The following is a 26,572-nucleotide window of genomic DNA, read 5'->3' on the forward strand; positions in this document are numbered from 1 at the left end:
GCTGGACTCCGTGGGGAGCTTTTGGAAGATGAGTGCTCTGGCAACTGCCGGTCGCCAGTAGAACTCAGGATGGCAGGACTTAACTCTGCCAGGTTGGCTGGGAGCCGTGAGAAAAATGCAGCTGCTGGATCCCCCCCAAATTCTGCCCAACAGGGAACTCAGTATCTGCAACGTCTGCAAAGCCATCCAGCTGTTCGCGTCTCTTCTGTGCTGGGAGCCTCCCGCCCTCTGTCTCCTCAGGGCCCCCTTGCAGACTCGGAGAGCTCCTCCAGCCCCCAAAGGGAGGGCGACCTCTGTGCCAGGGAGGCAGAGGCGGGGCACGTAGCTGGGCAACGCATTTTAGGGGCTCTGGGGTGGAGCTTACCCACGCTCCCCTCCGGCCCTCGACACCTCCTGGCTTTGCCAGCTTTCAAAACGGCTGCCAAACAGGAGAAGATAAGAAACCCATCAGCCGCGGTGGCTTCTTATTTCAGGCCCTGCTCTCCAAACCCCTCCAGTGAGCAAGCAGCACCCCCTCCCTGTGCCAGGACGCGAGGAAGCTGGCCGAAGCAGACCGAGTGGACGAGTGGACGTGAAGGAAGGGCTGGAGGGGAGGGAGGAGGCCAGGAGGCCAGGGCCTCTGGACAACTGACAGGAAACTCAACACCAGCCCAGCCGGCGCCGGGAGGGGCTGGGGAACTGGGGCCTCGGGCTGGGCCACGTGAGCAGAGGGACGGAACCAGAGGGGCTGGTGGAGGGGTAAGATATCGAGGTGAGATCACCCAGAGGAAAAATGGGACAGGGGGACGGGGAAGATGGTGGTGGGGACGGGGCCGCAGCCTGTGGGTGACGGATCCGCAGCCCCTGAGCATCATGCCTGGGCTCCCTGGCAGCCGCGGACCAAGCGGGGGACCACAGACAGCTGCTGACGCAGTGCTGGAGACCCCCCGCGCCACCATGGATGCCGCAGGGTTTGGGCCAGGAGCAGGGAAAAAGCCTCCAGAGCCACGGGATGGCCCCTGTCTGTGGCTTCTTACCTGGGGATCCCACAGACGCGTGAGGTTGGGGTACAGGTAAAACTGAATTCCTTGGGCTGCCCCGGGCAGCGTCACCCCTCGAATTAACAGGACCACCAGCATGAGGTAGGGGAATGTGGCTGTGAAGTACACCACCTGGCCAGAGGGCAGATGAAAGACAAGGAACCTGTGAGTTTGGAAGGAGGGGCCCCGAGCCCCGCCCCCTCCCCCCCCCCCCCCGCCGCCCCCAGGCAGCAGAGGCAGGAGGCAGGAGCTCCCCTTTCCACACGCACACAGAGGAGGTCAAGAGTGTTTCTCTCTGCCCCCTCCCTCTCACCCCTGCAGCTGTTTGGGCTCCACCTGCCCTCTGCCTTAAGCCACAACCACCCCTACCCCTCTCTCCCTCCAGCTTAAGGCACACCCACCCTCCCCCTGACACATACCCGGTAAATATTTGTTAAGTGACTAAATGAACTCAGGCATGCTCCCAACAAGTGTGCTTAGAATTATGGCAAAGGGCTGTCAGGCATGAGAAGCTCTCCAACACATGATCCCTGTCCTCACAGAGCTTACAAGCTTAGCACAGCCAGGCAGCCAGATTAGGAAGGAAGCCTTGTCAGAGGCCTCCAGGGCAAGAGTCCAGAAGACTCAGAATGCCCTCTAACACCTCATACACTCTCTGGCAGAGTCCCCCCCAAGTTCTCAGGGTGGTTGCGAATCATTTTGAGATAAATAGTCTCAGTAGGATTCTTTTTCCACTGTTGAATAAATCAGGGAGCCATGACGTCTGTTCAATTTGCAACGTGCCCCCACGTGCGGTATACTGCAAGATCACATTCCTTGGAAGTGTCCTTCCTGCCTTTCTCTCTCCCTCCTTTCCATTCCATTTCCCCACATACCAGAGTGCACAGGAGCGAAGCAAGGAGAGGCACAGAATCAAGGGAGGGAGCCACATACAATCTTGACGAGCTCATTCCCTCCCGTCCCTGATCAGGTTACAGCTCAGGGCGCTCCTGGGTGACCAGGCCCCCAAGGGAGGGCAGGGAGTCCTGGGACGAGAGGGGCCAGGAGCTCTCCAACACGGACCTTGCCCGTGGACTTGACCCCCTTCCAGATGCAGAAGTAGCAGATGACCCAGGCGAGCAGGAGGCACAAGGCCAGCTCCCAGCGCAGGGCCCCCAGGTCATGGATGCCATTGGAGATCTTCAGGACTCGCCTCCTGGGGAGAGAAGGTTGAGCCAGGCTCCACTTTCAGCCCCAGCCTCAGTTTTGTGGCCCACATGCCTCAGGCAGCGGAGCCATGCCTCCAGGCTCTTGTCCAAAGGCTCGTCAGCTCTTTTTGCTCAGATCCATGAGGCTCTCCTTTGCCCAGAGATGGGGATAGATAGCAAGGGAGATAAATATAAACTGTTCCCAGCTAAGTATGCTCTGGGAGGCTGAGTACCAATTTAACCTAGAGAGGGAGGTGCAAACCCATTATCTTCTCAACCAGGGATTCGGGATGTGTTGATATTAGGAATCATGTCCTAGGTGAACATGGATACAAGGGAGGGGGGCTCGGAGGCAGCACACACGCAGCTGCAGGGGGAGGGGAGGTAGGAGTGTCCACACAAAAGCATGAGCGCCATCGAACATGGGGGTGGGGACGGGGGAGGGAAGGCAGGTGCGGCCCGAGGAGAGTTGCAAAATTCTCATCTTTGAAACCAGTTCTGCATTAACCACAGATACAAGCCCAACAAGAAAAAAAAAAAAAAAGCCACTTAAGTGACAGGGCCACCAAAGAAGGAAACAGAAATTCTTCTCTTGCTGTCCACTGAGGGTCAGCACCACATGAGCCCATCCCCGCGGCCTCCTTTCAAACCCACTGCCCACACTGGGATGGGGAGAGGGCCTCACTTACTCCCAGAACTCGATGACAGGAGAGGTGGCATTCTCAGAGGTCACATTCAGGGAGCCATTGGTCCTCTGGAACTCCACACAGTATTCTACCCATGGGTCCCAGGGAAAGAAGCAAGAGAAAGATCATTCACTATTTGACATGGCCAGAGAGAGGGGTGTGAAATTATAGGGCAATGGGAAGTAAGGGATCTGGAAGGAACCGGGCTGAAGTTGTCCACACAAACATCCTCGAATGCAAAATAACTTCAACAAGCTTATCTCACTTTCCCCCACATGATTTTACGTGTGGGCTTCTAAATGTATGGGTACATACTCTTACTAAAGCATGATCAGATGGCATCGGGAAGGATGCCCTACGTGCTGTCTGCTCCAAAGTTTGCAAATATTTCTAGGTCACTGCCTTGTATGAAGGCACAGTCTCTGAGGGATAATAAAAATGCTTTCTAGGGAAGACACGTAGCCGAGTGGCCAAGAGCTCAGATACAAGGTCAGAAAGTTCTGGCTCGAATCCTGACCCTCTGGTTATTTGCTTGTGGCTCTCTGACTTCACTTCCCTCGATTCTAGAATGTACATAGTGACATCCAGTTGTGAGATTGACAGGGAACTAAATGAAAACCTGAGGGGAAGGTGCCCGGTAAGTAGTGGCTCTTAATTATCTGTAAATGACTTTGACGTTTCACAACAGGGGCTCGCATTCTTTTTTACGTTGTGTTAGTATAATAATCCTAGAAAATATTAAGCCAAATAGTGTTTTCCCCATTGTACACATGAAGAAAGGGAATCTTCTTAGAAATGGGCTGTCACAGTTCATAAATGACTAATTGAGGGCTAGAATCCAGCTCAGCAAATTGTATGTCCTACCTTCAAAACGATCTACAATCAGACATTTCTCATTATGGCCACTACCGGCACCCTGGTGCAGGTGCCCACCATTTCATGGCTCCTTCACTGGCCTCCAGTTTCTACTCCTGCCTCCCTCGTGCAATCTCCACACAGCAGCCAGAATGATTTTGTTAAAATTTAAGTTACTCTATGTCACGTCTCAGTTTAAAACTCTCCAATGAGCTTCTCACCCCACGCAGAAAAAGAAGCCATAACCCCTATAATCGCCTCCCCTCGTCAATCTACCACCGTCAACTCTGACCTCATCCCCCGGGGCTCCCCCACTCACCTGCTCCAGCCACACGCCAGCTGTTCCCTGATGCTATAGGCACAAGGCCCCGTCATGGCCTTTGCACTGGGTGCTCCTCCTACCTAGCACCTAGCAGCTGACTCCCCACCCCCTCCTGCAGAGCATGCCTCCTGTGTCATCTCAGTAAGGCCTTCCTGGATGACTCTGTTGAAAATGACAACTCCCACCCCTAACACTCCCAATTGCTCCTCCCTGTTTTATGTTTCTCCCTAACACTTCTTCTCAGATAATACATATTATACATTTATTTTGTTTATGGTCTGTGTCTCGCCACTGGAACAAAAACCACATGAGGGCAGGGATCTTTGTGTGCCTTATCATAACCCCAGTGCTTAGAACAGAGTCTGGCACAGGGTACGAGCTCAACAAACATCTGTTGAATGAATGCCCATCAAGCATTCTTTCCACTAAACCCTCTCTCTCTCCTTGAAGCTTCGGCTCACCCAGAACAGTGTTGTTTCATCTTGACAGGATGGGATGTCCTCTACTACAAAAGATGCTAGGCTCTGAGTAAAACCAGACTCACTAGGAGAAATGTCAAATATGTCAAGAAGCAAAAGACTCAGGTATAGAATTTGCCTCAAGATTGTCTCAGAGATCCCCCAGTCAACTCCAAGGGTTGTAGGCCTAACAATGCCCTGAAGCAAAAACCCTAGGCCACCAAAAATTTGCAACATTTCTACAAAAGGAACTCCCCTGAGATCTGGATCAAATCAGCATCTGACAAGCTGCTTGTCAAGGGTGATTTCAGTGTAAATAGAATGATAGAATGAATGAGGGATGGAGAGAGGGAGGAAAGAAGGGAGGAGGGAAGAAAGAAAGAAAAAAAGACATAATAAAGAAAATACTGGAATAAAACTGATTTTTAAGACTGGACTCATCCAACAAAACATTTTTTTGAGTGCTTATGATGTCGCCAGCACTGTACTAGGGCACAAAGGAGACACAAGATAAAGACGCCTTTCGGTCCTCAAGATCTTGCTGACCAACAGCCAGAAAGTAAGGTAAGTGCCACAGTGAGTCAGGGCTCAGGGCAGGCACTACCAGGTACATTTAAGAAGAACCTAAGGAATTTTGGGGTGTGGGGGGAGGAGCCTCCAAGATTGGAGTCTTCACTTGCAAACTGGTGGAATGAAGGTGGCAGGGATCAGTAACAGAATGCCTGCAAAGGGATCAAGGGTCTGAGGGCCAGAGGGGCCTTGCTAAACATTGCAAAATATGCCTCCTTGGCAAGCAAAGGACTCAAACTCCAGGTCAGAACTGACTACCTCACCTACACACAACAAAACAAAACAAAAGGAATCCTGGCACAGGTCGGGCCTCACTGACGGACACTGAGGGAGATTTGGGCAGTGAGCACAAGAGGTGGCACTGGGTCCAAACTGGACAGCTCCTCACCTGTGCCGTCCATGGAGTAGCCTCCAGCCCCATGTGGCTACTTACATTTAAGCTACTTAAAATTAAACAAAAACTTAAAAACTCAGGTCGTCACACACACTGGGCACATTTCAAGCACTCCACAACCACGGGTAACTGGCAGCTACCAAGTTGGAGAGTACGGACAACGTTTTCCTCACTGCAGAAAGTTCTCTTGGATAGCACTACCCTAGGGATTTTCAATTTTTGTTACTTTCAGTCAAATCGACTGGGTAGTCCTATGTCCACGGGTGGCTCCTGTCGTCTTCTAAGAGTCACACGCAGTCTTATAAGCACAGGAGAAATCAAGTGTTCTTAAAAATTGTAATGAAGACACACAAAACAGCTTATTCCCCAGTTAAATCAAGATGGACTGTGAGATAGAAAGACCCAAGACAGAATCAGAAAGAAGATGTGCAGAACACACGAGTCAGAATGGCTAAAATCAACAAGTCAGGAAATGACAGATGTTGGCGGGGATGTGGAGAAAGGGGAACCCTCCTACACTGTTGGTGGGAATGCAAGCTGGTGCAGCCACTCTGGAAAACAGTATGGAGGTTCCTCAAACAGTTGAAAACAGAGCTACCCTATGACCCAGCAATTGCATTACTGGGTATTTACCCCAAAGATACAAATGTAGTGATTTGAAGGGGTATGTGTACCCCGATGTTTATAGGAGCAATGTCCACAATAGCCAAACTGTGGAAAGAGCCAAGATGTCCATCGACAGATGAATGGATAAAGAAGATGTGGTATATACACACAATGGAATAGTATGCAGCCATCAAAAGGAATGAGATCTTGCCATTTGCAACGACATGGATGGAACTGGAGGGTGTTATGCTGAGCGAAATAAGTCAGAGTAAGACATGTATCATATGACCTCACTGATATGAGGAATTCTGAATCTCAGGAAACAAACTGAGGGTTGCTGGAGAGGTGGGGGGTGGGAGGGATGCGGTGGCTGGGTGATAGACATTGGGGAGGGTATGTGCTATGGTGACTGCTGTGAATTGTGCAAGACGGTTGAATCACAGATCTGTACCTCTGAAACAAATAATACATTATATGTTAAAAAAAAGAAGAAGAAGAAGATAGCAGGAGGGGAAGAATGAAGGGGGGGAAATCGGAGGGGGAGACGAACCATGAGAGACGATGGACTCTGAAAAACAAACTGAGGGTTCTAGAGGGGAGGGAGGTGGGGGGATGGGTTAGCCTGGTGATGGGTATTAAAGAGGGCACGTACTGAATGGAGCACTGGGTGTTATATACAAATAATTAATCATGGAACACTACATCAAAAACTAAGGATGTAATGTATGGTGATTAACATAACATAATAAAAAAATAGTTTATTTAAAAAAAAAGACATGAGGAACAAAGATCATGGACAAACAATACATACATACACCAACGCGATCAGACTTCAAACTGAAATAAATAAATGGCTAACCTACATAAAAAGAAAGCAGGTCTGTTTGCAAAATATGTGAATTCACAATCTATGAACTGAATACATTAATTTTTTTTACTTTGAGTACATTTGACAGGTTTTTTTTAAGTCTGTGACATCTCGTCTGTGATGCTGGTGAATTCTCACATTGATCTTTGATACAAGTTGTCTGTGACCTACTTGGTGGGTTTCTAGTATGTCCCAAGTTAAGGTTGGGGATGGGGTGCCCGGGTATGCGGCTAATCCCAGTCCTGGTTAATGTGGCAGAGCAGCCGGGGGAAATGGACTCTCCAGGGATGACCTTACCTGTATTCCACTCATGGTGGCAGCTTCCCCAGGGTAGGTCGACGGTGAAGCTGCTAAAGAGGTAGAAGAGGGCCCAGGCCAGGACAATGATGTAGTAGATGTTCAGGAGGACGACAATCATCTGGGAGGCATAGCCGATGCCTGCAAGGGAAAACTGCAGAATTGGGCTAGGGACAGTGGACAGAGTTCTCATACGCCACCCATCCCAGTTTAGGAGGGGGTTTGTTCTCCACTGTCAGAGCCCTAAGACAGTGCTGGGCCCAGGTTCTCGGCTCTCTCATCTCCTTCCCTGGCAGGTGAGAAGGGGCTTTTCTCCCTGCCTTCCAATTGCACTCTACCCTGGCTTCCTGTGTCTTTCCATCTTTATCAGTTCTGAAAATTCACCGAATTAAAGTTATTTTTTAAATGTATAAGACTAACTCAAAGATTCCAATAGTTACTGTTCTCTGGAATTAAGATTCCAATAGTTAATGTTCTCTGGAATTTTTATATTTCAAAAATACATGTTAAGAGCAGGAACAGGGGCGCCTGGCTGGCTCAGTCCATAGAGCATGCAACTCTTGATCTCAGGGTTGTGAGCTCAAGCCCCACATTGGGCATAGAGCCTACTTGAAAAAAAAAAAAAAAGAGAGAGAGAGAGAGCAGGGATAGACAATTCACATAGGAGAAAATACAACTAGATCCTCCTTAATAATTGTAGGTGTGCAAAAGGAAACAATGGTGAGGTACCATTCTGCATAGACAGCCATAGTGAAATTTTTTACAAATGATGTAACTCAGTGTTTCTAAATTTGTCCACATATTAGAATTACCTGGGAATATTTAAAATTTCAAAGCCCAGACCAGACCTGAGACCAGTTAAGTCACAATCTCTGGGGGTTGGGCACAGGCCTCAGGATATTTTGAAGGTCCCCAGGCGACTCCATTGTGCAGACAAGTTGGGAACCCCAAATACCCAGAGTTGTGAAAGATATGGGGGAAAGATGCTTACTCAAATATAATGACATGGCAAGTCAGTATAATACTTGCATAGGACAACTTAATAAGCCAGATCAAGAGACATCAACTTGACTGTCCATTTGATCCAGCGATCCTAAACCTGGAAATTTATCCCAAAGAAATAATTCCCAAAAAAGAAGGGCAAAGCTATCTCAACAATTACACATGAAAGCAGAATATAACAATTTTATAAGTAATTGAAAATAAGCGAGGGCGCCTGGGTGGCTCAGTTGGTTAAGCGACTGCCTTCGGCTCAGGTCATGATCCTGCCCGGGATCGAGTCCCACATCGGGCTCCCCGCTCAGCGGGGAGTCTGCTTCACCCTCTGACCCTCTTCCCTCTCATGCTCTCTATCTCTCATTCTCTCTCCCTCTCAAATAAATAAATAAATAAAATCTTTAAAAAAAAGAAGAAAATAAGCAAAAAGCCCAAAACAGAGAACTGTTAAATAAATTGTGATATATGCATTCAATTGAAGTTTACGCAATCGTTAAATTATTGTTGTGTAGAAAATGGAAAATAAGGGTGCTTGGGTAGCTCAGTCGGTTAAGCATCCCGACTCTTGATTTCGGTTCAGGTCATGATCTCAGGGTCATGAGATGGAGCCCCGAGTTGTCAGGATCTACACTGGGCATGGAGCTTGCTTAAGATTCTCTCTCTCCCCTCCCTCTGCCCCTCCCCACCCTCTGTCTCTAAAAAAAAGAAAGAATGGGAGAGAGAGAGAAAGAAGAAAGAAGAAAGGAGAAAGAAAGAAAAGAAAGAAAGAGAGAGAAAGAAAGAAAGAAAGAAAGAAAGAAAGAAAGAAAGAAAGAAAGAAAGAAAGAAAGAAAGAAAGAAAAAGAAAGAAAGAAAGAAAAAGAAAGAAAGAAAGAAAATGGAAAATAACACTAACTGGAAAGTGGGGACATAAACTGTGCATATCCCAGATTAATATATATGTAAGCTCTATACAGAGAAAAAAAAATGAATGAAATGAATCCCCAAAACTGGAAACAACACAAATGTTTTTCAGCCGGTGATAGTTAAATGAACTGTGGGATGTCCATACCATGGACTACTACTCAGCAATAAAGAAGAATGAACTCTTTATACAAGAGCCTGGATGGATCTCAAGGGCATTGTGCTGACTAAAAAAGTTAATCTCGAAAGGTTGCAGACTATACAATTCCATTTATATGACATTCTCAAAATGACAGAATTATAGAGATAGTGAACAAATTAGTGGTTGCCAGGGGCTAGGGATGGAGCAGGGAGGGGCAGGTGTGACTGTAAAGGAGTAGCGTGACCGAGACCTTTGTGATAGTGGGGCAGTCCGTACACTGATTGTGGTGATGGTTATATATATCTTCACATGATAAAATAACAGAATTATCTTTTCTTCCCCGCCATCTTGGAGCCTGTGGAGGCCTGCTGGGAACAGGACTCCTATAACGCCAAATAATTTCTGGGAGGCTGTGGTCCGAGGCCATTTTTGCTGGCTATAAGCGGGGTCTCCGAAACCAGAGGGAGCACACAGCTCTTCTTAAAATCAAAGGTGTTTATGCTCGAGATGAAACGGAATTCTATCTAAGCAAGAGACGTGCTTATGTGTACAAAGCAAAGAACAACACAGTGACTCCTGGTGGCAAACCAAACAGAACCAGAGTAATCTGGGGAAAAGTAACTCGTGCTCATGGAAACAGTGGCATGGTTCGTGCCAAATTCCGAAGCAACCTTCCTGCTAAAGCCATTGGCCGCAGAATCTGTGTGATGCTGTACCCCTCAAGGATTTAAATTTAATGAAAAGTAAATAAAGGTGTAGATTTGTTCTCTTGTAAAAAAAAAATAAAATAACAGAATTATACACACACACACACACAAATAAGTGCATGGAAAACTGGAGAAATCTGAATAAGATCTGTGGATAGTACCAATATCAATTTCCAGGTTACGATTTTTTTTATAGTTAAGTAAGATGCTACCATTGGGGAAAACTGGGTGAAGTGTACATGTGACCCCTCTACTAGTTTTACAATTTTCTATGAATATATAATTATTTTAAAAGAGAAACTTAAAGAAAATCCTATAGAGAGAGAAATATTGAAATAAAACATCCTAAAATTTAAATAGCTATTGTGTCAAGACAGAATTATTACTGATATTTCTTGTCATTTAAAATTCTCTTTTTAAATGTCTTGCAATTAATTAAATGTTTTGAAAACTACAAAGTCATTGTTATACATTCGTAAAATACAGAGCTAAAATAGCTTTGCACTCTACTTATTGAATCTAAAGCTTTTTCCCATCCTCAGCCCTAACTTCTCCATTCTCTGATAGATCGGGTGATTAGTGCAGCACTGGGCCCACAAGTGGAGGGCTTAACATGAAGACACAGAGTCCTATGTCAATCAGCACTGCTACTAAACCACCCAGTCATCCCAAATAAGGTTAACATGTATGCATCTATCCTGGAAGCAGGCACGAGGCTACTCACCCTCAAAGATGGGGCAAATCTTCCTCCAGGCTGTGACGCCTCCCTGGCTGGTGTACTGGCCCAGCGCTGTCTCCAAGAGGAAGACAGGAATGCCGCAGGTAAAGAGGAAGATGAGGTAGGGGATGAAAAAGGCACCTGTGGGTGGGAAACAGGGTTTCCGTTACCTGGCACTAGCCTCCTCGTGGTCCACATTCATCTCCTCCCATTACCACTCCACCCTGCCAGTCAGAATCCCCAGCGGTGCAGGTCATGTAAAACTGTGGGGGACTTCTCTGCAGATGTCTGGAACCATAGCAGAGATCAAGAGTCACCAAGTTACCTAACCAGCCCTTTCTTTCACTCTGAAAGTTTCAATCTATACCTACGAAAGTTTGCTCCCCATCAAACATCAATTATTACCTCAATTACACATAACTTGGCAACAGCAAGGAGCTCATTGAATAACAGACATCCGGGAACATTAACATAGCCCACAGACTATAATTCTTTTCAAGGAAATGACTGTTTTTAATGCTAGAGACTTTCAGCAAACTAAAATCAGATTTCCCTTTAGTAATCCTTTCTGCTTCAGTTTTCACAATCCTTTCTGCTCAGCTTTCTGCTGAGACAAGCGTACTGTTGCCAGAAATGCTGGTATTTTATCCACTGTGGACCTCTATCTGTTGCTAAGGTAGACAAAGGAGTTCACAGAGTACCAGAGAAAAGAAAACAGCACACAGAGGGAGGTACGAATATCTGCAGGGAGTCCACTTCTAGCTTTCAACTGAGTGCTGGTCCAATAAAAAATAAGCACATATGTATGAGGACACGACCTAAGGTAAGGGAAAGAACCGTTCAAAAAGATGGAGAATAATGGCGCTCACACAGGGCTGGGATAAGTGCTTGCTCCCGCCAGTCAGACTGGATAGTCCCAGAATTCACAGGGCATTGGAAAGAGAAGGCATTTCCTCAGAAATAAGGAACAATTAGCCCTAGATTCAGCACAACTCTGGTTCTAAGAAATCTTAGAAGCAAGGGGCACCTGGGTGGCTCAGTCGTTAAGCGTCTGCCTTCGGCTCAGGTCATGATCCCAGGGTCCTGGGTTCGAGCCCCACATCGGGCACCCTGCTCAGCGGGAAGCCTGCTTTTCCCTCTGCCTGCCACTCCCCCTGCTTGGGTTCCCTCTCTTGCTGTCTCTCTCTGTCAAATAAATAAATTTTAAAAAATCTTTAAAAAAAAAAGAAATCTTAGAAGCAAAACCCAAAAGTATCAAATAACTTCACTGGTTCCAAACAAAGCTCAAGAATATTTATAGAAATATAAAAATACTCAGCAATCAATAAAGCAAAAATCACCAGGTCTGATGTCCAATCAAAAATTACCAGGAAAGGGCGCCTGGGTGGCTCAGTTGGTTAAGCGACTGCCTTCGGCTCAGGTCATGATCCTGGAGTCCCGGGATCGAGTCCCGCATCGGGCTCCCTGCTCAGCAGGGAGTCTGCTTCTCCCTCTGACCCTCTTCCCTCTCGTGCTCTCTGCCTCTCATTCTCTCTCTCTCAAATAAATAAATAAAATCTTAAAAAAAAAAAAATTACCAGGAAAGGGGCACCTGGTGGCTCAGTCAGTTGAACATCTAACTCTTGATTTTGGCTCAGGTCATGATCTCAGGGTCATGGGATTGAGCCCCATGTTGGACTCCACACTCAGCACAGAGTCTGCTTGTCCCTCTCCCTCTCCTCCTCCCCCTACTCTCTCTCTCTCACTCTCTCAAATAAATACATAAATAAATAAAATCTTTTTTTCAAATTACCAGGAAAACAAAGAAGCAGAAAAATATTACTCATAATGAGTAGGTAAATCAATTGACTGAACCCAACCCATAGCTTACACTGTTAGAATAAGCAGATATGGACACTAAAGTGATTATTATAATTGTGTTCTATATATTCAAAATGTTAGACAGAGACGTGAAAGATACTGAAAACACCCAAGTCAAATGTCTAGAGATGAAAACCACAGGGGCACCTGGCTGGCTCAGCTGGTAGAGCATGCGACTCTCAATCTCAGGGTTGTGAGTTGAAGCCCCACACTGGGCGTGGAGCCTACTTAAAAAAAAAAAAATTAGAGGGGCGCCAGGGTGGCTCAGTCGTTGGGCGTCTGCTTCAGCTCGGGTCACGATCCCAGGTCCTGGGATCGAACCCGGCATCGCATCAGGCTCCCTGTTCCATGGGAAGCCTGCTTCTTCCTCGCCCACTTCCCCTGCTTGTGTTCCCTCTCTCACTGTGTCTTTCTCTGTCAAATAAATAAATAAAATCTTCAAAAAAAATTAGAGATGAAAACCACAATGTGTGAGATGAAAAATACATTGAATGGGATTAGTGGCAGATTAACAGCAGAAGAAAAGATTAGTGAACTTGAACCACAGAGTAGAAACTATCCAAAATAGAGAAAAGAGGTTTAAAAAGAAAAGGTATCAGTGAGCTATGGGACAATTTCAAAAAGTCTAATATACTAGCAAGTGGAGTCCCTGGAGGAGATAAAAGATGGGGGCGAGTCAGAAAAAAATTTGAAACAATAATGGGTGAAATTTTTCCAAATTTGATGAAAACTATAAATCCACATATCCAAGAAGCTCTATGAGCCCCAAGATAAGAAACATAAAAAACACTATAACAAGGCACATCATAATCAAATTATTTAAATCAGTGATTAAGAGTTTTTAAGAGGAAATCTTAAAAGCAACCAGAGAGGGACACCTGGGTGGCTCAGTCAGTTAAGCATCTGCCTTCAGCTCAGGTCATGATCCCAGGGTCCTTGCTCAGTGGGGAATGCTTCTCCCTCTGCCTGCCACTCCCCCTGCTTGTGCTCTTTCTCTCTGACAAATAAATAAATAAAATCTTTAAAAAAATGAAAATAAAATTAATCAGAGAAAAAAAGACACATACCTACAGAGGAACAAAGATAGGATGACATCAAATTTCTCATTGGAAACAATGCAAATGAGAAGACATCAGTAAAAGAGCACATTAGTTAAAGTACTGAAGGAAAAAAGAAACTATTAGCTAGACTCCCAATAAAAATACTGTTCAAAAATTAAAGTGAAGTAATGCTTCTTAAGACAAGCAAAACCTGAAAGAATCCATCACTAGAAGATCTGCACTATAATAAAGGTTAAAGAAAGACCTTCAGGCAGAGGGGAATGATGATGCCAGAGAGAAATATGATTCTACACAAAGGAACAAAGAATGTTAGAAATGGTAACTACATACATAGGTAAACATCTAAGAATTTTTTCTTATCACCCATATCTCTTTGAAAGATAACTGACTGGTTACACAATATGAGGTGGAGTTTATAACATATGAAAAGTAAAATGTGTAACAATAAGAGCACAGAAGTCAAGAGGGAAGAGATGGAAATGTATTATTGTCCTTACAATAATACATTTATCTTATACGTAAAGTGATATAATATCATGAAGGTGAACTGTGATAAATTAAAGATGCATGCTACAAAACCTAAAACAATCATTCAGGGACACGTGGGTGGCTTAGTTGGTTAAGTGTCTGCCTTCGGCTCCAGTCCTGATCCCAGGGTCCTGGGATCGAGTCCCACATCAGGCTCCTGGCTCAGCAAGGGAGCCTGCTTCTCCCTCTGTGTCTGCCCCTCCCCCTCTTTGAGCTCGCTCGTGTGCGCGCCGACTCTCTCTCTGACAAATAAGTAAATAATAAGTAAAATCTTTAAAAAAATAAAATAAAACAATCATTCAACTAATGTAACAAAGACTTGTGGCTAATAAGCCGTCAAAGGAAAAAAGCCAACAATGAAATAATAAAAAATATCCAATTAATTCAAAAGAAAGCAGAAAGATAGGAAAAGGGGAACAAAAAACTGATAGGACAAGGAGAAAACAAATCGTAAGATAAGTGATTTAAACTTAACTAGATAATTGCTTTAAATGTAAATAGTCTAATTATCCCAAATAAAAGGCAGAGATTGTGAGAGTGGCTTCAAAACAAAAACTAGCAAGACTCAGCTATGTGTTGCTTAAAAGAAATGCACTTTAAATATCAAGACATGAAAAGAAGGAAATCCTGCCTTTTGAGATAACATGGACGGCCCTTGAGGACATTACATTTTCAGAGAGAGAATAAGAAACATAGTATGTTCAAGGGCTGCAGCATTCCCCACCTGCTGGCCTGGATGGCAGGAGACCTTGGTTCTCCTCTGGCTTTGGCCTCTAACTTCCTGGGGGCCCTAAGCAAGTGTCCTTTCTCCTTTATGTTTCTCATTAGCAAAGTGAGGAGTAGAGTAGTGATGTCAGGTCCCTTCTGAACCTGACGGCCCAGATTTTTGTCATCCAGGGTCCCTTTGCTCATGTCCCAGCCCCAGACCAGTAACCATAGCCCAGAGCACCAGAGGCCTTGTCCACCATGAGCTCAATATCTCAGCAAACCTTATATGTTCTCCTTTATATGCAGACCTCAAAAAGCCAAATTTGGGGGTGCCTGGCTGGCTCAGTCGGAAGAGCATGTGAGTCATGATCTCAGAGTTGTGAGTTCAAGCCCCACGCTGGGTGAGGAGATTACTAAAACAAACAAACAAAAAACTTAAAAAAATTTTTTTAAAAAAGCCAAATTTGTGGAATTAAAGGGTACAATGGTGATTGCCAGAGGCTCAGGGATGGGGGAAATGAGGAGATAAACTTGAAGCTATAAAATGAATAAGGTCTGGCAATCTAAAGTACACAGCATGGTGCCTATAGTGAACAATACCGTATTATAGACTGGAAAGTGGGTAAGAGAATAGATCTTTTTTTTTTTAAAGATTTTATTTATTTATTTGCGAGAGAGAGAGAATGAGAGATAGAGAGCACGAGAGGGAAGAGGGTCAGAGGGAGAAGCAGACTCCCTGCTGAGCAGGGAGCCCGATGCGGGACTCGATCCCAGGACTCCAGAATCATGACCTGAGCCGAAGGCAGTCGCTTAACCAACTGAGCCACCCAGGCGCCCAAGAGAATAGATCTTAAGTGTTATCTCCAAGAAAAGCTAATTATGTGAGGGAATGGAAGCGTCCAATAACCTTATTGTAGTAATCATTTCACAATAGACACGTGTATCAAATCCTCATGTTGTACGCCTTCAACTTAGCATATGTTAGGTCAATAATATCTCAATAAAACTGGAAAGACATATTCAAAAAAACAGGTCTGTGGCTGCACTGGGACAGGGTGGCAAAGGTAAAAGGTAGGAGAAAGGGACAGGAGGAAACTTGGGGGAGTCATGAATATGTTCATTATCTTGATCGCGGCAATGGTTTCATGGGTGTACACACGTCAAAACTTATCAAACTGTACACTTTAAATATGTACATTTTGTCGTAAATCAGTTATATCTTCATAAAACTGTTTAAAATGAAAGTTAATAGGAATAGCATTCTGCAGTTCTTCACCTTCCAGATCTCTGGCTTGTAGTCTACACAACCATAAGTCACATTGAGGAAAGCACCCGATTACCACAAGGGCAAAGAAATAAAGATCAGGGGCGCCTGGGTGGCTCAGTCGTTGGGCGTCTGCCTTCAGCTCAGGTCATGATCCCGGGGTCCTGGGATCGAGCCCCGCATAGCGCTCCCTGCTCGGCGGGAAGCCTGCTTCTCCCTCTGCCACTCCCCCTGCTTGTGTTCCCTCTCTCGCTGTGTCACTCTCTGTCAAATAAATAAATAAAATCTTTAAAAAAAAAGAAATAAATATCATAAACAGCTCAGCCTAATAAGTCCATAAATCAATCCAAGACTTATTGAGCAGGAAGGGAAAATTCAGGAAGAGAGAACTCAGTAGCTGATATGAACGGTTACTGCTCAGAGTTGAAAACATGGCAGAAAAAGAGAACAGAGAGAGAGAGAAAGAGAATTTTCAGCCCAGCTCGAGCCCCTCCTCCCCATCTTTATGCTACCCGCTCTTTCCCAATAAACCGAGCCAATGTTTAACGGCAGTGGGTTCCATGGTCAGCTCTGCTTCCCTCATCCTCTGCCTCTTGGAGCACGTGGGCAGCTGGCCACAAGGGGCAAGGTCCACACTCCATAAGCTGAGCCACTGGCTCTACAAGGGGAAGGGGTCAGAAGAGTGATGGGCTCCAGAGGGACCCAGGTGCAGACGTGGGGGTCCCATGGGGCACCCTGCCTCTTTCCCCACCCAAGCCCCGGTCACCACGATTAAAAGATGGAGCTAGTCCTAGAGATGGAGGATGGACGTCAGTTACCTGCTCCCCCATTCCAGCAGGTTAGTCTCCTTCCCCAAATTCTGAAATGTCCTGGCATGTTTCCCCATGGGATGGGAAAGTCCACAGGCCCAACCTAGAAATTCTGCAGGCCACCCTTCTCAAAAGGAACCCATTCTGTGGTGTCCTCTGTAATGTTACAGCTAATATTTTAAAGCCGAAACTGATGAGGTTCCACATGAGCAACCCAGCGGTGACCATACATGAGCTGTTACGTGCCAGAATCAACACTAGTCTGACCACTACTGGGGGTTGAGTCATTAACTAACAATGGTAACAAATTATCACACACAGTCATTATTCCTATATGGAGAAAAAAGTGCTCCTCATTTCCCTTTGTTCTTTATACTAACAAGCAGCATCAAGGTGATCAGTCTCCCCCAGGCCAGGTACGTTTTAATCCTCTTTGCATTAGTGTCCCTGTGGCCTCTCTCCCTGTGGCCTAGGGCTGCCCTCCCCCCACAGCCTGCTGCTCTAAGATCCCTTATTCCTAGAGATCCAGCTGTGGGACATTCTGTTGTTGCCTCACGTGGGGTCTCCAGGCATCCCGGGTGTGGAGGAACTGCCAGCAGCCCGGGTCCAGGGAGCTGGAGAGACCCCAGCTGAAGCCCCATTAGGATCTGAGTGTCTGGAGACTGAAGATCAGAAGGAAGGAGGCACAAGGAAAAAGGAAGCATCTGTCTTCACACAAGATGACTTCCAGCTGGTGTTCTATGACTAGCAAAACCAACGATTCCTTGCACAAGTGACCTCTGCCCCTGGTTTTCAGCAACCTGGACTTAGAAATTAAGTATAGAGGCACCTGGCTGGCTCATTCAGAGGAGCGTGTGACTCTTGATCTCGGGGTCATGAGTTCAAGCCCCACAGTGGGTGCAGAGACTACTTAAAAATAAAATCTTAAAAAATAATAAGTCAATAAAATCTTTTTTTAAAAAAAAGAAACTAAGTATAAAATGGTTGGCAGATGATCTGTTTTTGTCTGGGCTGAGACTGGTGGACAAGTAATTTATATTCCCTCCTGGCAGAGTTGAATCCTATTACTAAAACCCTCTCCTACCACCTTCCCCCAACATCAAGCCTTTTGGGTTATCCAGAGACGTCTCATCCCCATGGCTAGAGCTTTAGGGGACAGGCCCCAGTGGAAGGTCATGTTTGCATTTCCCTCCAGCGAGCTGAGGGTGGAGAGCTTGAGAAATAGCACAAATGTGCAGCGTCTTCGGCCACTTGGCCAGGCGGAGACCCATCCCCACCACCGCTGGACGCACGGGGCACACGGTCCTGACTACGCAGCCCTCACATTGGCTTCTTCCTAGCCAGGAGGGAGAACACACAGCAGAGGTGCACTCTGCCCACTCCCGAGCTTTGCCCAAATAACCCATACTTCCTATTTCTAATTCCTCTCTGCCCCCATTACCTCGAACCCACCGCAAGCAGTCATTGCCCCGGCCTCCCGCTGTGACTGCTCCTACAAGGTCACCAACAGCCCCCATGCCACCAAAGTCAACACTCCATTCTCCTCCATAACTTTCTACCTGCAGCGTCTGATGCCGTTGTCCCTCCGGCCTCCCTGACCTCATCACTCTCCTTGCCTCCCAAACACTTCAGTGTCCTGGTTGTTGGCCTTCTGCACTGGTTTCTCTTTCTCTGTCCCCTGCTGGTCCTTCCTCTTCCCCCACTCCTTGTTCTCTCTTCTCACCATGAAAGTGCTAATCACCCTCAGGTTTATATCTCCGCATCTTCCTCCCAGACTCCAGACTCCTGTGTTTTACTGCCTAGTGGACAGCTCCCCTTGGACAGCTCAGAGATATCTCAAGTCCGCGCTCCCACAATGCAACTCCTTGTGTTCTTCTTAACACCTGCTCCTCTCGGGGCCTTCCACATCGCAGCGGAGGGCACGTCCTTCCTCCAAGGGGCTCAGGCTGCAGCCCTTGGACCGCTGAGACCAGGCAGGAGCAATGGAGGTGACAAGAAGTGGCAGATTCTGCGTACATCATGGGGGGCGTCTCCAGTCCCAGGCGATTCTGGGTGTTGAGGAGCTCAGTCTGTTGGCAGCCAGAGTGCAGAGAGCCCAGCTGAAGGCTCATGTTCGGAAGCCCCCAGAACCTGGGTATTTAGGTAGATCCAACAGTTTGGGGGAGGGGGAGGAACCGAGGATGACTCTAACATTTTCAGCCTCCTAACTGGTCCGCTTCTGCCCTGACTCCTGTACACCCAGTTCTCAACAGCAGCCAAAGAGATTATTTTAAAATGTAAGAGCACAGGGGCGCCTGGGCAGCTCAGGTTAAGCGTCTGGTCCTGGGATCGAGTCCCTCATCGGGTTCCTTGCTCCACGGGGAGCCTGCTTCTCCCGCTCCCTCTGCCTCTCTCTTCACCCCACACCCTGCTTGTGCTCTCTGCTCTCTCTGGTGCTCTCTCTCTCTCAAATAAATAAAATCTTAAAAAAAAAAAAGTAAAATGTAAGATCATGCCACTCCTGCTCAAAACCCCGCCCTTTCTCCCATGTCACTAGAGCCAGAGCCAAAGTCTCACAATAACTGACAAGGACCTCCATGATCTGCCACCCCCATCCTATTTACTTCTCTGACCCCAGCTTCTATTTGCTCCGCTCCTCACAACTCCTCAAACAAGCCAGCCAGCCTCTTGCTTTATGACTCTTAAATCTTGGAGCACTTTTACCCTCAATATCCACACAACCAACTCTCTCACTCCTGGCCAACCCTGGCTCAAATGTTCTCAGTGTCCCCCACCCTGCGCACACACACTCCTGATCTTCTTTCCCCAGCTCTCCTTGGTCTTTTTCCATAGTGCTCCTTAACTTCTGCTATACTATACAATTTTCCTATTTAGTATGTTTATTGTGTATTGTCTGTCTCCCTCTTCTAGAACGTAAGCCCCACAAGGACAGGGAATTGTTCTGTTCTGTTCATACATGGATCCCAACAACTTAGAAGCATTCTGGGCAAATGGAATGTAGCCAGTAATTGCTTTTGAATGACACGGTCGGGGTCGGGGCTTGGTGGGCTGTGTGCGGGGGCAACTGGCTGAGATTGGAGACTCCAGAAAGCCACTGGGGGTGGGCTGGCCACAGGTTTTAGACAGCAGGGAAGGTGCTCACCGCAGAGATGATTGAGGCAGGCATCGCTCTCATCCATCTCCCTGAAAAGCCTACTGGTTGCTTTTGATTTGAGATGGGCTTTATATCACTTTCTCAGCTTCTCTGGTTTTCGACTATAGTGTTTCACTGTTCACCTGCTTTTCTATCATATTCTTGTCTCAGCCCTTTCTCTGCTTGGGAACTCACTTCTAACTGGGATCTACCAAATGTTAAAGCTGAAAGGAACCAAAGAAGACATCATTTGTATTTTACGTTTGGAACTAAAATTATGTTTGGGGGACTTTTTCATCCGTGACCTCACCACCGAACAAATACGGATAATAATAAAGTGCCTAGCTTATCCTCCCGCTCTTCCCCCAATCACAAAAGTGGCTGTTCAAGGCTGGGAAGTTGAAGAAAGGGCCCAGAAGCAGGCTGATAAGGTCCATTACCTGAGCACGGTACACCCCAGAGTACCCCAGCATCCTCTCCAGAACTTGCTCAAAACATTCTGATCCCCTGGGAGTCCAAATCCCAGTTGGAGAACCATGGGTTTAAACAAAATCACTACACCAGGAGGAAAAAGGGTCAAATCAATGTAAGTGATCTCCATTCTCCTCACCTTCCTGCCCCATACAGGTGGCAAAGGGTCCAATCAGAAAGAGGCATCAGTCTGTTCCTTGCCAGACAAGGAGGTGAGAAGAGGAAGTGTTGGGGCCCATTCTGTGTAGGAGCTTGCTTTCCCAGGAGGGTGAGGGGAGTTGAGTGATGACAGAAAGGTTAAACTGCTGGGAACACCCAAAACCAGGCCTGTCCAGGTCCCTCTAATGACTGCACATACCCTCGGTGAGTCCCCCTTACCTTGGCAAAGGACGCTTGCCATTAATACGCCCAGTGACCCTGGATGACTCCTGCCCTTCAGAGCAAACCTGGGCATCAGCCTCTAGCTCCAAAGCCCCTCAGAACACTTCCCTCCAGCTGCTGTTGTCCATCAAGGAAAAGAGGAGTCCTAAGGCCCTGCTCTTGACCAAGGGAAGAGACTGTGGGTGGCAGTGTTACGGATTAAACAGAGTTTGACTGGATCCAGGACCCCTGAAAATGTCTCCACTCTTGATCAGAATCAGCATGCAGGGAGGCAGGCTCTATCCAGGGAGGAAGCAGCCACAAGCCGTCAGTCACACCCACCCCCTTCCATCACAAGCCCATGGCAAGAACCAAGGGGCCCTGATACGCTTCCTGGGCCTGCACAAACTTACCGCAGAGCCCTGAGGCAGAGCTCAGATCCAAACACTGCCAGACAAAACCCCCTCAACGGGTGGAGCCCACACCCCCCACTGCTCCTGGGCACAGCTCCCTTTGCTTCCCCTTCTTCAGCACAGTGGTTTTGCGCCAGAAATCACTGGAAATCACTCCCTCCCTCCTCTTCGTGCCACTCCTGCTAATTCCCAGGCCAACCTTTACCCAATTCCAGAGAGGCTTGGGGAAAGCTGCTCACCTCCTAATCTTCCTGCCATGTGAGGAGCTAAGCTGGTTACTAGGCTCCAGGTACAGAGTCCCAAAGCCCCACTTAGCCCCCAGACTCCTCCTCCGCCCTGGAGCAGCCTCGTCCCTCCACCCAGTTCACTGAAGGCAGGCATGTGGAGTGTCCAAAGCTAGGTTCGAAGTGGGATGACCTCCTTCCTTCCCTCACAGAGCACAGGGAAAAGTCCTGTGATTTCAGGCTGCTGGCCAGAGATCCCTGGGAAGAAAGGATACATCAGCCCATCCCCTCCCCTCTGGAAACATACAAGTTAACTTCCAACTCCAAGGCCAGTCCTCCAACTGCCACAATCCTGAGAATAGGGCTCCAGAGTTTCAGAGCGCCTCTGTACCCCCCAACCCAGCCCTCCCACCTTCACTGTCCAAAACCACGGGGAGGAGGAGCTCCATGCATTTGGAGGCTCCTGCTTCCCTGGAAAAGGGTAAGTGTTTACATGAGGGTACTGTCCAGTCCCTGTGGCCCACAAAACAACCACTGCCCTCAGCATTTCCCCACGTGACCTACCTCGGCATTTCCCTTTCCCCCAGCCCAGACTGCAGCCTCATTTCCAAACCAGATCTGGGGCGCTCCAACGCCTGGAAGCTTTACCCATCCACAAGGCGATCTTCCTAACCTACGGCTCACCCGGGACGCTTCAGGACCTGAGAAATCCACAGAGGTCTGGGATGCCCTGGGAGTGAGTTACTGGTCGGAAAATAACCACCACTGCCGGTGGGGAGTAGAGCTACCTCAGCGGGCTGCAATGGGGTGGGGGGAATGAGAAGCCAAAAAAGACCGAGGAAACAGTTGGAGTTAATACCACCTACCACAAACTTTCAGTGGGGAATTTTTAAGGGAGAGACACTGGTATCAAAGGTTATGACACAGGGAGGGGTTGGGTAATGACTGCCTTGGGGAATGTCATGACGCCAGCAGCATAGGGGAAGACACAGACTGAGGGGTCTCATGACCGCAGGACAGCTCAGTATCAACATCGTCTTCACCGTAGCTGCCATTTATTAAGCACTTGACACACATTACCTCTAATCGTTACAACAACTTGAAAGGCAGGCACTACTATCTTAATTTACAGGAAGAGCAGTTGAGGCTCCGAGGGGCTTACATGACTTGTTCAAGATTACACAGAGATTAAGCAGCAGAGCCAGAGTCCGAACTCTGATCCATCTGGTTCCAAACCTACGTTCATATTCCTAGGATGCCATACCAGTAGAGAAAACCCCCGGGGAAAGTCACGTAACCTGTCTAGGTCTCAGTCTCCTTCAGTGTCCTTCCTGACTTGTAAGGGTCTTTCCAACTCCAGCATTTCTATGCACCCATGGGACTCCCCAGAGGGGCAGTAAGTGCAGGAGTTGGAGATAGCCTCCTTCCAGGGATGGGTGGGGTGGCGCAGTGGCTCTCACCTCCCCCATTTTTGTAGCAGAGATAGGGAAACCTCCAGACGTTGCCGAGGCCAATGATCTCCCCGGCCACTGACAGCACAAACTCCATCTTGTTGTTCCAGTGTCCCCGTTCCAGGGTGCCATCTTCCTTCGCCTTTTCCATGACTGGGTATGCTGGCTTTGTCTCTCCATTACTGGTTGTGCTCGAGACCCTGCTATCCATCCCACCTGGAAAACAAGCAGAGTGCTCTGTTGCTGCTGGGAATCCTGGAGGAAAGCCTTCCCCTTCCTTCACCAGCAGATTTCCAAGGGAATGAGTGCACTAGAAGAAAAAGTAGATCCCTACCCCTTGCCTGAAGACCCATGTTCTCCTTAGCAGCCCTTATTGGTAAAGGCTGAGTAACAGCTGCTGAGAATGTATATTCCTTTCCTGTTCAGGAAAAAAGCATGGATACTGAGGTACAGGCATGGCTTCCACTCGGCAGGTCCTCTTGGGTTGGGGCTTGTGTATATGGAAGAATTGACATGGCCGCTGAGTTGTCTAAGTTCTCCCTGCCAGCCTACGACTCACTTTGTCTGTATTTAGCATGCCCTTCAGTGTCTGTATTTCTGTATGCTGGGGACAGTTGAAAGGATCCTCAAGGCCACCAACTTCCCTTGCAGGAATTTAGTCTAGCGAAATAACTGTGACTGTGGGTATGGATTTGGCATCGAAGATGCCCATTGTTTACAACAGCAAAAAATTAGAAAGTACATAAATGTCCCCAAATGGTAGATAGGTTAATAAATTATGGCACATACATACACTGGACTATTATACAATGATCAAAAATTGTGTTGCAGAAGAAAGTGTAATGAAATGAAAGTGTTCACAATATGTGAAGCAAAAAGTTATAAAAGAGCATTTATGATATGATTATGCTTGGAAAATATTTTATAAAGTGTATACAATTAAGCCTTTCTTTCCTCTCAGTCTAGGGTTCTCGTCCTCTGAAGCACATGGTCCCTCAAGTCCACGGCCACTGGAGCTTCAGAAAGCCCAGAATATAGCATCTAGTCTTTGCACATGCACACATAAATGGCAGGACATATTTTCGAGAAGGATCAAAAAATCCTTTGGTTGTAAGTCCTATGATCTTACCAACCTGTAGTCTGAGACCCAGAAACAAGAAAGAGCGAGAGAGGAGAAAATGTCACCAACCTTAGTGCAGTTGCTGCCAGAGGTCCGGTCAGGGGGAGAAGAACTATCTAAGGGGAAAGGGGAAGGTGCTGGCTATTTAAAGTGTGGCTCTGACCCCCAGCCGCACTTGTAGATTAGGATAGCCACCAAAATGGTTCTCTCTCCGTGGTTGGATTATAGGAATATTTTCCTTATTTCTATTTTCTACATTTTCACCAAAGAACATGATTTATTTTACAATATTAAAATAAAAACAAGTTTTTTAAAAAACCCTCCCAGGTGCCTGGTGGCTCAGTCAGTTAAGCGACTGCCTTCGGCTCAAGTCATGATCCCAGAGTCCCAGGATCGAGTCCCACATCAGGCTCCCTGCTCAGTGGGAAGCCTGCTTCTCCCTCTGACCCTACCTCCTCTTATGCTCTCTGTCTCAAGTAAATAAATAAAATCTTTTAAAAAAAATGGCAACATCATTTTAAAAATAAATAAAATTTAAAAATCCTCCCAAAGGAATGAGAGAGGCTGAGTGGGCCCTGGAATTCTGATGAAGATGGGCTGATCTTCCATGTCTCTCTAAAGTCAACATAAAAGAAAGATGAACTATGGGTTCTTTTTTCTTTTTTGGTGATGACACACATGGGAATCTGTTATGGTATAAATAAAGAACCACTGTTCCAAATGCTTCACTGCCCTATTCTAGACTCTTACTGGGATTGAAGATAAGATTGGATATGGCTCACATTTAGTGAGCAACTACTACTAAGCGCTTTACATATATTTGTTTCCTTTAATCCACACAACCACCCTGATACGTAAGCAGTATTAGTTCTGCTTTGTAAATAAGGAAGCTGCAGCTCAGAGAGGTAAAGTAACATGTTTGCTACCCCACAGCGAGGCAACGGCCTAGGTGGGACTTAAATCCACTCTGTCCCTGCTCTTTCCATTACATTACATTACCAGCATGTCTCCATAGCATCTTCTGATGACTCCCTCCTGATTTTATACAATGGTCCCTTTTCTGGAGAAGTAGGCAGATGGACTTTTTCATACACCTCAAGAAAAATTCATGTTAACAGAACTTTCTCAGTGGGAGCTTCATCTGCCCAGACCCCCCTATGGTTCCGCCTCCCCAGCGGGGCTACCCCAGGGATTCAAAAAGTCAGGGAGAAAGTCAAGAAACAGTAGGCATCTTTGCTTATTTGATAAATTAGGGAATAGGCTCCAAAGATCGTGAGCTAAGAAGGAGAAACCCATCCAGCTGGTCCCAAGAAGTTTCCTCAGTCCTTTCGAGAAGCTTGTCTAACGTCTTGTGCTGGTTCAGAGCCTCCCTTTACCATCCGATGGGTGCCTTCTTATGGTGGAACGTCATCTCCCTCCACTCCTTCATCCTCCCAGACCCTAAAAGAAACAGCAGTCCTCCTGGGTCCCTGGCCTCATTAGGGTACTGCTTCTCAGAGGTGGCACGGTGCCATGAGAAGGTGTACAACCAGACAAGCCAGGCACAGATCTTAGCTCTGCGCTGCACCACTCGCTGACTCAGGGGAAGTGAATTAACTATGCTGAGCCTCCGTTCACTCATCTGTGAAGGTGAGAAGGACTAAGCGAATTGATACATATAAAGTAAAGCACTTAGTAGAATAACAGGCGCTCAAATTTGTATTTGCTTTCAGTCTTGCCAAAGAGTTGTTCATTGTCTCATCTCACAGAGAAGAAAGGCTTTCTTTCCTCTCAGTCTAGGGTTCTCGTCCTCTGAGGCACATGGTCCCTCAAGTCCACGGCCACTGGAGCTTCAGAAAGCCCAGAACATAGCTTCTAGTCTTTGCACATGCACACATAAATGGCAGGACATATTTTCGAGAAGGATCAAAAAATCCTTTGGTTGTAAGTCCTATGATCTTACCAACCTGTAGTCTGAGACCCAGAAACAAGAAAGAGCGAGAGAGGAGAAAATGTCACCAACCTTAGTGCAGTTGCTGCCAGAGGTCCGGTCAGGGGGAGAAGAACTATCTAAGGGGAAAGGGGAAGGTGCTGGCTATTTAAAGTGTGGCTCTGACCCCCAGCCGCACTTGTAATCCTAAACTTGGCCCGGCCCACATTCCGCCTCCCGCCTCCCCACCCCTCCCTCCCCTGAGCACCAGACCACTCACACGCGAGTGATTTCACAGCCCAGGGAGTGTGAGCACACCCGGGCAGGTCAGGCCAGCCTTTTGTGAGGCCGGCCGGACAGCAAGCTGTCTTCCCCAGAGCTCACCGCTTTTTCCCTCTGGCAACCTCCGGGGCTCCCTGGAGGGATCCCTCCTTCCACCCCTTCTGCAGCTCCAGCACTCCTATACTCCCATCAGAAATAGGTGTTCCTTTGGTCGGGTGCCCCGTAGACTGAATGTACTTTTCTCTTATCCT

At 47.1% G+C, this 26,572-nt stretch overlaps 1 protein-coding gene across 7 annotated transcripts in view; it reads right to left on the reverse strand.

Moving 5' to 3' along the window:
• SLC6A13 (solute carrier family 6 member 13) overlaps window positions 1–26,219 on the reverse strand; it is a 38,172-nt gene extending 11,953 nt beyond the window's left edge. For 3 of the 7 annotated variants that reach the window (XM_027594645.2, XM_027594643.2, XM_027594647.1), the window contains exons 1-7: window positions 23,345–23,474; window positions 23,020–23,226; window positions 10,735–10,869; window positions 7,263–7,403; window positions 2,896–2,980; window positions 2,082–2,214; window positions 1,017–1,151 (exon numbers count right to left, since the gene is read on the reverse strand). In XM_027594645.2, the coding sequence (XP_027450446.1) occupies window positions 1,017–1,151; window positions 2,082–2,214; window positions 2,896–2,980; window positions 7,263–7,403; window positions 10,735–10,869; window positions 23,020–23,226; window positions 23,345–23,363 (855 nt within the window). In that variant the 5' untranslated portion in view covers window positions 23,364–23,474. Of the gene's footprint in view, window positions 1–1,016; window positions 1,152–2,081; window positions 2,215–2,895; window positions 2,981–7,262; window positions 7,417–10,734; window positions 10,870–23,019; window positions 23,227–23,344; window positions 23,475–24,199; window positions 24,292–26,132 lie in introns of those variants that run through there. The other 4 variants (XM_035721957.1, XM_027594644.2, XM_027594646.2 and 1 more) reach the window with 4 other exon arrangements.
• Window positions 26,220–26,572: the final 353 nt, after the last annotated feature.

The sequence above is a fragment of the Zalophus californianus genome, chromosome 9 (assembly GCF_009762305.2).
Source record: "Zalophus californianus isolate mZalCal1 chromosome 9, mZalCal1.pri.v2, whole genome shotgun sequence".
Classification (NCBI taxonomy): domain Eukaryota; kingdom Metazoa; phylum Chordata; class Mammalia; order Carnivora; family Otariidae; genus Zalophus; species Zalophus californianus.